The sequence below is a fragment of the Emydura macquarii genome, unplaced genomic scaffold (genome assembly GCF_026122565.2).
Source record: "Emydura macquarii macquarii isolate MOO-44397 ecotype Brisbane River unplaced genomic scaffold, CSIRO-AGI_Emac_v2 contig_450, whole genome shotgun sequence".
Lineage (NCBI taxonomy): Eukaryota > Metazoa > Chordata > Testudines > Chelidae > Emydura > Emydura macquarii.
In genome coordinates this window covers 279619-291900 of record NW_027130587.1, presented here as the reverse complement: position 1 = coordinate 291900, position 12282 = coordinate 279619, and the positions used below count along the sequence as shown (strand labels likewise).

The window sequence follows — 12282 nt, the reverse complement described above, 5'->3', positions numbered from 1 at the left end:
ACACCACCACTTTCTGCCCTCCTCTGACCTGTGGACCCCAAAGCAGAGCTCAGGGGCATTTGAGCCCCACCAAAGGGGAGGCTAGTGAGGCATCAGAGTCCCCAGTCAGCCAGCTTCCAACCCGGAGCGGCAGAGACGAGTCAGGGCCCTGGTTGTAGTGGCTGTTTTTCCTCCTGCTGTCTGTCCTAGTCTGTCGGGTTTACACTGCTCACCAGCACTGCCTGGGAGCACCGTCCTGTCATACACTGGGCAATGCGTCAACATGCCTGATACCTGCGCTTCGGTCTCTCCTCTTCTCTCCAGGTGCCGTGGAGTTCCTTGGTTTGTAGGCTTTTTCCTTTTTTATAAATCTATCTGTTACTGTGTGTGGATGTTAGTGAATCACAGGGTTAGAAGGAACTGCAAGGTTCATCTAGTCTAGCCCTCTGCCAAGGGGCAGGATTTGCTGTGTCTAAACCATCCAGGACAGATGGCTACCCAGCCTCCTTTTGAAAACCTCCTGAGGCAATCTCTTCCGTTGTCCGACTGTTCTCACAGTTAGCAGGTTTTTCCTGAGGTTTCATCTAAATCTGCTGTAGTTTGAACCCATTGCCTCTTGTCCTGCCCTCTGGGTCAAGAGAGAACAAATTTCCTCCATTTTTTTACGGCAGCCTTTCAAGTGTCTGAAGATCGCTATCATGTTCCCCTTAATCTCCTCTTTTCCACACTAAACATACCCAGTTTCTCAGTCTTTGCTCATGTGGTTTGCATTCCTCCCTTGGATCATCTTTGTCGCTCACCTCTGGATCCTTTCCAGTTTCTTCATGTAACGCCCCTCTCCACCCTGTTACCTTCTTTACTGACAATCTGTGTTTAGGTTTTGATGGACAGGCCTGGGTCCTTATGTTCACCCCGCTCAGCAGGGTGTATCTGCTTTATTTTTTCCCCCTATGTATTTAATTGTTGGTGCCTCCACCCCCCTCGCTCCTTCCTGGCAGGGTCACCAGAGCAGCTTGGGAAGAAAATGCTAACACAGGATAACTCCTACTTACTTGCCAGATAGCTGGAGACTCCCAAGAAGTAATGCAAACACATCCAATATATTCCACACAGCCATCGTATTAGACAGGAGAGAAATATCACATAACAGGGTAAAACGCTATTCTTAGGCTCACCAGTCACATGACCTGAAGTAACAATTGTAAAATTACTGTCCCGTTGGTACGGACGTTGATGGGACCCTTGATGACCTGTGGCCACAATCTCTTCTGGGCAGCGGTTTAGCACGTGGCTGACTGGGTTCAGCACAGCTCAAAAGGCTCACAACTGGGATAAGGTGGCCAGTCCCTCTGCAGGTTCAATAGGCAGCAGATGATCAAAATCCCCAAATCCTCACTCCCTGGCTTGAGGACGCCGTGCAGGGCGTAGGGGTTCCCCAAACACTGTCCCTGACTAACTAACGAACAGACGGTGCACTCACACGCCCCGGGAATGATCCTCAGGGTCAGAGACGTCTCCGGACTCCTCAGTCCCTGCAGAGGGGCTGGTCTCTGCTGGCAGGGATCCTCTTCATGCAGGCGTCAGGCTGCTTCTGGCCCCAGGATTTCCCCTCGACACCAAGGGGTGCAGGGCTCCAGCTGCAGATTACAAACGACACCACAAATCAGCCAGTCTCCCACCCAGCGCCCGGCACACTCACAGCAGGCCACGGCCCTAGCCTAGCAGCCCGAGCAGAGCTTGCCATGCCCTGCCTCTCCCTCCTAGGGAGCCGGGGGCTAACTCAGCCTCGGGGGGGGGAAGCTTTTCCCACCAACGCACTAGAAGCTGGGAGACACCTTGGAGTGGGAAGGGCTCAAGCAGAGGGATCTGGCTTTCTGGTCCCCAGAGGCCAGTTCTCAGGGGGACCCCTAGATGCAGGCTTGGGCTCACCAGCTCCCCACACAGCCAGTCCTGCCCCTCTCCCCCCCCCGGCTCCAGACAGACTGCTCCCAAAATGGCCTCTCCTGAGCTCCCTGGGAGGGGCATCTTCATCCCTATTGGGTGCCAGGCTGACTCTGAGTCTGCCTCGATTCCCCCTCCCTGAGCTACGGGCACACAGAGCCCCAGGGATCCAGGGCATCTCCTGGGGGCTACATCCACATCCTTTCTGCACAGTGGGGACCAAAACTGGGCACAGTGCTCCAGCGAAGGCCTAACCAGCCTCGAGTCGAGTGGTGCTATCGCCCATGGGCGTCATTTGGGTTGGTGTGGGGGGGGGGAGGGGTCCATTGCCTCCCCAAACAGCGGCATGGCAAAGCAGCTGGGGCTCCCCCATTAAGCCGGACCATCCCACCCCCTGCACCGGCAGCCCAGGTACCACTCCAGGTGAGAGGAGAGAGCCAGTGAGCCAAGCTAACTGCCTTCAGTGTGCACATGTTGTGTGTGTGTGTGTGCGTGCGCGTGCGTGCTGTGCTTTGCTCTCCCCCAAATATAGCAGTCGAACTATGCCTATGCTATCCCCTCCCAGGACTTGCATGCTATGCCTCTGTTAATGCAACCTAAAATTGCATTTGCTTGTTTTACAGCAGCATCGCATTGCTGGCTCCTGTTGAGGCTGTGATCCACCACAACTCCCAGATCCTTCTCAGCAGTGCTGCTGCCAAGCCAGTTATCCCCGTTCTGTATTTGTGCATTTGGTTTTTCTTCCCTAAGTGCAGCACCTTACATTTGTCTTTGTTGAATTTCATTTTGTTGTCTGGGGCCCAGTTCTCCAATTCATCAAGATCCTGCTGAATTTTAGCTCTCTCTCCCAGAGTGTTTGCAAACCCCTCCCTCAGCTTTGTGTCATCTGCAGAGTTGATCAGTCTGCTCTCTACACCTACATCCAGGTCATTAATAAAAACGTTAAACAGCCTCAGACCCAGAACAGATCCCTGTGGAACCCCCCTTGAGACCTCCCTCCAAACTGACATTGTTCCATTAACAGTTACTCTTTTTTTTGTGATTTTTCAACCTATTAGGTATCCACTTAATGGTAGTTCTGCCAAGCCCCATTTCTCCAGCTTACTTTTCTGAATGTCATGTGGGATAGTGTCAAAATCCTTGCTGAAGTCCAGGTACATTATGTCCACCATGTTTCCCCATCCACCAAACCAGCTACCTTGTCAAAGAAGGAAATCAAGCTGGCTTGACATGATTTGTTCTTGGTAAATGCAGCCATGCTGGCGGCTAGTGATCTGCCCCTCCAGGTATTCGCAAATGGAATGTTTTATACATTGCTCTAGTAGCTTCCCAGGTATAGAGGTGAGGTGGACTAGTTTATAGTTCCCTGCTCCTCCTTTACCCCCTGGTTAAAGAAGGGCATTATGTTAGCCCTTCTCTAGTCTTCGGGGACCTCTTCTGTCATCCATGAGTTTGCAAATATTATTGCCAGTGGCTCTGAGATTTCTTCAGCTGATTCCATCAGTACCCTCGGGTGAATAGCATCCAGCCCCCTGATTTGAATTCATTCAAACTGGTCAGAAGATCTGACGTGTTCTGTACTTATCCCGATCTGCCTCCCTTCCCCTTTATTGTCTATGGTAACGTCGCTAGTCGGCCAGTCACATGCTATTCTTTGTGGGAGGACTGAAGCAAAGTAGGCATTGAGCAGCTCTGCCTTCCTGTCATCTTCCATCCCCAGCTCACCACCTCCACTGAGCAGCTGACCCACACTGTCCCTGGTCTTTGTTTTTTGTCTGAGGTATTTGAAGAACATTCTTCTTGTCTGTACCATTTCTTGCCAGCTGTAACTCACTCTGCCTTGGCTTTCCTGATTTTGTGCCTACACTACTGTCCCGCGCTATTCCCATGCCCACTTCCTTGGTGACATGCCGCTCCTTCCGTTCCCTGGATGTCCCCCTTTGGTTCTGAGATAACTAAAAAGCTTCTTGTGCAGCCACCTTGGCTTCCTGGGGCACTTCTTATCTTTCCTCTGCATCAGAATACCTTGATGTGGAGCCTTTAGTATAACTTCGACTGGCAAGAACAAAGAAATGTGCCTTCAACTGGAGTGGAAGTTGAGGAGGTTTGGGATGGTCCTTAGTTCTTGGGGGATTTCAGTGCACGTCTTGGACAGCAAAAAGTCCTGTCTCCCACACCGATGAGCTTCACTCTTACTGCTGAGAGTTCTGTTGTGCCAGGGGAGCAGAGCTGGTGTTAGGTAGTCTGTTAGCTACCCTGGGACCAGGCAGTGGAGTGCTTGGAAGACAAGGGCTGAGACCTGGACCTGAATTTGCAATTCTATGGTAAGCCAGTATAGGGAGTGGAGGACGGGTGTGACATGCTCACAGTAGCTTGCTGGAGGCTGCCTGCAGGCTCAGGCAGATGTTGGTGCAGCGATTATGCTTGGAGGGGTAGAAACATTGTTATTTTTCATGAAAGCTGAGATTCTGAAACCATCACATGGCTGGAAAGCTGCAGTCATAGGCAGGGGACTACTGTGCTGACACCCAAGTCTGACCTGTCCAAGGATGCATTACTGACCACGTGATAAAATGGCCAGGTGTTGAAAAAAACATGAATCAGTGCCAGAAAGCTAGGAAGTAAGTTAAAACCAGGTACCAGGGACTAAAGTGTGTCTGGATGAAAAGAGTGTCTGGCCGAGTCAGCAAAGAGATGATTGTCAATTAGCCCCTGTGCTGCGCATGCTCTGGGCCCCCATTTTGGGAAAGCACTTGCCCTTTTATTGTGAGTTTTTGAAACAGTTAAATATAATGACTCTTTCGAGGTGGGGAGAAGAGCAGAGTCCTCACCTAGCTCCCAGGGAGTTGAGGGTTGGTGCAATGAATGGCTCACCCTCTCTTTGTTTTCCCCCAGATAACAACCTACAGAGAGTACTTGCCTCTTCTGCTGGGAAGTAAAATCTGGAGAGCAATTCCTTCCTACCGGGGGTACAATGACTCCATGGATCCCCGAATATCCAACATCTTCACCATTGCTTTCCGCTTTGCTCATGCTTCAATTCAGCCTTTTGTGTTCCGGTTAGATCGTCAGTACCAGCCCGTAGGCCCTAAAAGCCCGCTCAGCAAAGAATTCTTTGCTTCGTGGAAAATTGTGACACAAGGTGAAACCTTCCTGCAGTCCTAAGCTCTCCTGCCCCACCACCCGTTCCATTCACCATCCTTCCCGCCTTCCACTGTGGCCAGACTTAACAGATTTAATCCAAACATGGATCATTGTCTCAAACCCACCAGTGAGATCCTGCCATTCAGCAGTGGCCAAAGCAGCTTGCTGTCCCACACAGCTCCTCTGCGTGCTCAATGTGGAAACTGGCCTCTTCGGGGAACTCACGGCTGGTTGGTTAAATGTTTATAACTGCTGATAACATCACTGAAGATAAAATTACCCTAGAATTGAAAAGGGAAAAAAAGACCTTAATGCAGGAAGTTTGACTCTATCTGAGGTACTTAGGTGACCCCCATCACTGCCTCACAATCTGTAAGGTATTTATCCTCACAACACCCCTGTGAGATAGGGCAGACATCTGGCACTGGCCACAGTCAGAGACTGGAGACTGGGCTGGATGGACCTGGATGACCCAGGATGGCCGTTCGTATGTTCTGACTGTCCCCAGTTGCAGTGGCCCAGAGAGAATGAGGGAGAGATCCACAAAGGGGTTTAGGTGCCTGAACACCAGATTTAGGGCACTAAATCCCTGTTTAGGTTGCACTGCGGGCCACAAAACCCCCACTCAGTGGCCACTTAACCATACAGGTGCCTAAACTCACTCAGTGTCTACATTGTTGCTGTAAATACTCCTCGAGGTCTATGTTTCTGCCCTGACCATGTTCTCCTACCTATCTTCCTGCGGGCCCCGAGCAGTGGGCGTGCTCAGAGCATGCCTGACTGCACAGAACAGCCCGGCAGGGAGGGAGAAGGAGGCAGCGGTGGCCTGTCTTATAGACTTTAACCCAGTGGTCAGGGCATTTACCCAGGATGGGGGAGACCCCAGTTTAATTTCCTCCTCTTCCTGATGAGGAGAAGGGGTTTGAAGAGGGCTTTCCCACCTCCAGCTGAATGCCTAGACCACTGGACTACAGAGAGATTCCCATGCTTTCTCTGGCCCAATCAATATTGAATTAGAGTGGAACGGCTTCAACAAGAGAGACTGCAAGCACCTGTGATCCGAATATAACAGGGTCCCGTGGTCAGAGTGTTCAGCTGAGCAGTGGAAGAGCCTTGTTCAGATCCCTTCTCCTCAGCAGGCAGAGGGGGAATTGAACCTGGCCTCCCATGTCCTGGCAAGTGCCCTAACCAGTGCGCTGAAGGTTCTAAGGGAGGCTGATTCCTCGTTGTTCCAGCAGAGGGTTCCTGGCTGTGGATTGCTCCTTCCTGCAGCCTGGACTTGGGTGCTGAACTCTGGGGCTGGGGTGGGGCTTGGAGCACACCCCTCTGATCTGCACCCCCAGTTGACTAGGTCAGGGGGCTCCCCGCCTAGCTTTCATGGAGCTTTCCCAGGTGCCTCTCTCTCCCCACACACTGGTGTCTACCTCAGGCTTTGTGGGTCCCACTAGTTTTCCAGGCATTGAAAAGGGAATCTTTACAATGGCCATGTACCTTTTTCAGATTGAGGCCTGAGTGATTTGCCCAAGGCCTCACAGGAAGTCTGTGGTGGTACAGGGAATAAAACCCAGATCTCGTGAGTCCCAGCTCAGCATGTGAATGTTGGACCACCCTTCTATTTAGAAGGAACCCTTTCCCAGACATCCGGAAATTCAAAAGCTAAGGTCCCAAGTCACCTACTGCACCCATAGATGTGTGAACAAAAGCTGAGTTCATCCCAGCTGGGGCCTCTGTTTCAAATGCATGTCCATCCCTGAAGGAGTTGGATGTGGAAGACAGTTTACTAGTAGCTGTTTAATTACTGCAGGTGGCATTGACCCTATTCTCCGTGGCTTGATGGCTACTCAGGCGAAACTGATGACACAGAGCCAAATGATGGTGGATGAAATCCGGGATCGGCTGTTTGAACAGGTCATGAGGATTGGACTGGATTTAGCGGCACTTAACATGCAGCGTGGCAGAGATAAAGGTCTCGCAGGTGAGGATACAGCTGGCACCAGCTCAGAAACAAAATTTCAGGGGAAATGGAAAAACCAAAATGCTAAATATCACAGGAAAAAATGTAAATTATGGTATACTCTAGAAATGAAGGGAGAAAACCAGACAGTGCCATGATGGAATAGAGAGAAATATAGTCGACCTTAAGTCATCCACATAGCCTGGGTCAAAAAAGTCTGACAGAGAGAGTAAATATTAACAGCCCATTGTTGCCTGGGCTCTCTCAGGGATCTGTTCTTGGTCCTACCTGCTTTACTACACCACAATAAACCAGTAGGTAGAAAATTACCCACTGAGTTAGCGACCTGGGTGCAGCTAGGAGCTGACTGGAGTTAGATGTCCATCAGTTATTCCTTTGCATTCATTTCACATTGCACAGAATGTGCAAACATTCAGCAATTAACTCTTCTCTGTCAATCATATTATCTTCAATTGATAAATGGTGACACTTGCATGGAAGCTAATGACTTCTTTGCAAGTGTCATTGCAGAGCGACGACTAGAATTCAGGTGGTGCAGCATTCTAATTCTGTGCCCTGGCCCTGAACCATGCTGTCTGGTTGAAGCAACAAATCACTCATGACGGGAATCCCAGTTTGTCTTCTCACATGTCCTGTGTGTTCCTCCTTTTTGGGGGTATATATGCCTTGATGTGAGCAGGTCAGTGCCCTAAGGGACTAATAGGAACACCTCACAGCTAACAACGAGAGTTCTGTGGCACCTTAAAGACTAACAAATTTATTTGGGCATAAGCTTTCGTGGGCAGAAACCCTCTTTGTCAGATGCATGAAGTGGAAACTTCACTTAGGTAGGTATATACAGACATGCAAGGATGGGTGAGTTACATCACAGTGAGGAGGGCAAGTGTTAATGAGATTAATTCAATCAGGGTGGATGAGACCCATTCACAACAGTTGATGAGAAGGTGTGAATGCCAAAAGTGGGAACATTATTTTTTGTAGTGGGCTAGCCACTCCCAGTCTCTATTCAGACCTAGTCTGATAGTGTCAAATTTGCATTTAAGTTCCAGCTCTGCAGTTTTGCGCTGGAGTTTGTTTTTGAAGTTTTTTTGTTGAAGTCTGGCAACTTTCAAGTCTGTTACTGAGCGTCCAGGGAGATTGAAGTGCTCTCCTACTGGTTTTTGAATGTTATCATTCTTGATGTCTGATTTGTGTCCATTTATTCTTTTGCATTTTACCTCCCAGCTAAGAGCGCAGAAGTAGAGGACTCATAAAGTAAAGAAGCAGGTACAAAAATGAGAGTGGATGCCTTTAACTCCCCTACCCTTCACTAGATCCTGGTGAGTGGGAGTAAAGAGGTGGTTCTACCTCTGCATATGGCACTGACAGGACCGATATTGGAATGCTGCGTTCAGTTCCAGTGTCCCCACTGAAAAAAGAATGATGAAAAATTGTAGATGGTACAGAGAAGTGCCACAAAAATGGAACTAGTGGTGCTGGGGGTGTGGAGACACCCCCAGCTTGAAGTGGTTTCCATCAAATACAGGGTTTACAGTTTGATTCAATGACTCTCAGCCACCGCCCCCACCATACAAATTATTCCAGCACTCCTGCTTACAGTGAAGACTTAAAAGCTCAATCTGTATAGCTGATCAGAACGATGCCATAGAGGTGGCTGGATTACACTACTATTCGGCATTGGTGAGGCCGCATTTAGAATACTGTGTCCAGTTTTGGGCCCCCCACTACAAAAAAGATGTGGACAATTTGGAGAGAGTGCAGCGGAGGGCAACCAAAATGATTAGGGGCTGGAGCACAGGACTTATGAGGAGAGGCTGAGGGAACTGGGCTTGTTTAGTCTGCAAAAGAGAAGAGTGAGGGGGATTTGATAGCGGCTTTTAACTACCTGAAAGGGGGTTCTAGGGAGGATGGGGCTAGGCTGTTCTCGGTGGTGGCAGATGACAGAACAAGGAGCAATGGTCTCAAGTTGCAGGGGGGAGGTCTAGGTTGGACATTAGGAAAAAGTTTTTTACTAGGAGGGTGGTGAAGCATTGGAATGGGTTACCTAGGGAGGTGGTGGAATCTCCATCCTTACAGGTTTTTAAGCTGAGGCTTGACAAAGCCCTGGTTGGGATGATATAGCTGAGGTTAGTCCTGCTTTGAGCAGGGGGTTGGACTAGATGACCTCCTGAGGTCCCTTCCAACTCTAAGATTCTATGATTCTATGATTCTATAAGTATCTTCATGGAGAGAAAACACTGAGTGCCAACGGGCTCTTTAATGTAGTGGAGAAAGGCAGAACAAGAACCTATGGCTGGAAGCTGAGGCCAGATAAATCAAATAGGAAATAAGGCGCAAGTTTTTAATAGAGGTTGATTAACCATTGGAACAAGCTGCCAATGAAAGTAGTCGATTCTCCACCTCTTGAAGTCTTCCAATCAAGACCAGATGCCTTTCTGGCTGTGATGCTTTAGTCAGACACAAATTGTGGGGCTCAACACACGAGAAACTGGATTAAAATTTCTGTCCTGTGTTACGGAGGAGTCAGACTAGATGAGTTAATAGTCTCTTCTGGTGTTACACTCTGTGAATCTATGAATGATTTGGAGAAGCAATTTCATACCTTTTTAGATCAGCCTGTTTAGGTGCCTACAAAAGAAGCAATTCTCATTCAGACTTGTTCTACACCAGGAAATTAGGTCAGTATAATGATGTCACAAAGGAAAGTGAATAATTCACACCTCTGAGCGGCATAGTTAAACCAACCTAACCCCTGGTGTAGACCTAGCTACCTCCTCTTGGGGAAGTGGAACACCTATGCTGACAGGAGATGCCCTCCTGTCGGTGTAGCTAGCATCTTCACTGAAGTGCCACCGGGGCAGAGCTGCAGTGTTTTAAGTGCAGATGAGCCCTTAGTCTTCAGTAACAGACAGGAGTTAATAACATTACAATGGAGTGTAGGACCTTCCTGGGCTAACAGTGATCACTGGCCAAGGAGGCTGACATTGTCAGTGTAAGTGACTTTGCTAGGGTAGCATTTTGTTAGGACAGACTTCAAAATTATGAGGAAAGTGAAGATAAATTCATAGTTTTCAAGTTGAGAAGGAACCTCTCGGATCTAATCTGACCAACATAACACAGTCCATATAACATCACCCTGTCATTCCTGCAACTGAGGGAATAATTCTTCCCTGCTATGTAAGGAAACACTCTTGGACTCAGTAACAGGTCGCTGAACTAAAACAGAACATTTGGAAAGACACCCAATTTAAACCCTCTCACTGATGATGATATACTCCCTCCCTGGCTAATCTGTAGCTATGGTCCATTACTCATTCTCACTGTTAAAAACTGCAACTTATTCCTAATCTGAATTTGTCTAACTTCAACTTCCAGTCACTGGATCTTGTCTTGCCTTTATCCACTAGAACAAAAAGCTCCCGAATGTCAGGTATGTTCTCTAAATAGGAAATTATAGACCAAGATTACAGAGTCTTTTAATCTTTGTTTTGATAAGTAAAATACATTGAGGTCCTTAAATCTCTTTGTGTAAACTGTGCTTTCCAGACTTCAGATGATTCTGGTAGCTCTTCTCTGAACCCTGCCCAATTTTTCAATATCCTTTTTGAAGTGTGGAGACTAGCGTTGGATACAGTGTTTCAGCAGTGATGTATTCAGAGATGGCAGCACCTCACTAGTCACGCTCAATATTCCCCTGTCTGTACATCCAAAGATTGTTCTGGTTAATGGCGGGTAGAAGAATATATTAGAATTTTAAATTGTAAAGGGAGCCTGAAGTAACTGAAGCATCCATAGAGAGACACAATTATTCAGAAAAACAAACAAAGAGTAAAAGGTGCCCGGTAAGAAAGGATTATGGCTAAAACAGCGTTATCTAAAGAATGGACGTCCTGCCTGAACTATACAGACCATGCCAGGTAAGGTACAAACTGGAACTAAAGTGGCAAAGAGTTGACACAAAGAACAGGGACATTAAGTGGAGAGATTTAGAAAAGTCTTCAAATACACTAGAAACAAGAAACAACATGTGACTGGGTCACCCCGGCAAGAGAAGAGTAACTTGCTAGCACAGATGGGAGGCAGATGGAGGTATTGACTGCTCTGCTCTGGTTCTGCAGGGTATAACGCCTGGAGACGGTTTTGTGGGCTCTCACAACCTAGCAACTTAGCTGAGCTCTCTGCAGTGCTGAGGAATTCTGAGCTGGCCGGGAAGTTCATAGACCTGTACGGGACCCCAGAGAATATCGACATCTGGATCGGGGCCCTCGCGGAGCCATTTGTTCCCAATGGCAGAGTGGGGCCTCTCCTGGCTTGCATCATTGGATCTCAGTTCAGGAACCTGCGAGATGGGGACAGGTAAGAGATCATACAAAGACAGGACTCCCAGTGATTAAGGGCAGAAGGCTGGTTTTGGGGGAGGCTGAATGTGAGCTCCAGCTGTGGTTTGGTTCATCACTTTCCAAAAGTTTTCTTCCTTCCTGGGAATGTACATATTCACTTAGGACAGCATTTTAAAAAGGATTCTGGTACCTCCATTTTGGGGATCTGTTGTATTGATATTGCTCTCAAAGGCCTAAAGCGTTAAAGGTGTCTATAAATTCTTTCACTGTTCAACATTCAATTTTCACAGAGGCCTTGGTTTTACTTGGTTACTTGGAAAATGCCCCAAAGCATTCATTCAAGCTGAAAGTTTATTGATACTTTCTCTATCTTACATCCCCCAACCCTCCCCACCCTCATGAAAAACCAAGGAATTAAAACAAGCATTTATATTGAAACTGTGGTTGAGTGATTATGCAAAACAAACTCAGTCAGACCCTATCAAAGTCTCTCTCCTTTTGGACTCAAAATTGAGTCTCTTTTTTCATTAATAACCTTTCCTTGATGAAAAGGTAAGGGTTAATTTTACTGTCAGTCCTGACATGTGAAGGACACTCACTTATCCTGTTGCTGACAGACCAAGGTGGAGGAGAGACAGGATAGAAAAGATGGGTGACATATGGCTTTTGTTGATGTTTTTGGAACAGTGGATGCTTTGGCTGGCAAGTCAACCATGACACGTGCTGGTTGGACCCTGGTTCACTTTCTGCTTGGATTTTTCCTCCTTAGCCAAGGCAGGCTTGGATGAATGCAGTATTGCAGATTTCAGGATTCAATGAAAAGCCAAGAGAATGAAAGATAGAATAGGAAGAAAGATGGGGAAGGGAGGAAGAAGGCAACTCAGCATGACAACGTGGTGACTC

At 48.0% G+C, this 12282-nt stretch overlaps 1 protein-coding gene across 1 annotated transcript in view; it reads left to right on the top strand.

Annotated features, from left to right (window-relative positions):
* MPO (myeloperoxidase) overlaps positions 1-12282 on the top strand; it is a 53789-nt gene that overhangs the window by 30492 nt on the left and 11015 nt on the right. Inside the window, exons 9-11 of the mRNA XM_067537658.1 lie at positions 4816-5062; positions 6869-7039; positions 11158-11395. Coding sequence (XP_067393759.1) covers positions 4816-5062; positions 6869-7039; positions 11158-11395 — 656 coding nt within the window. The remainder of the gene's footprint in view (positions 1-4815; positions 5063-6868; positions 7040-11157; positions 11396-12282) is intronic.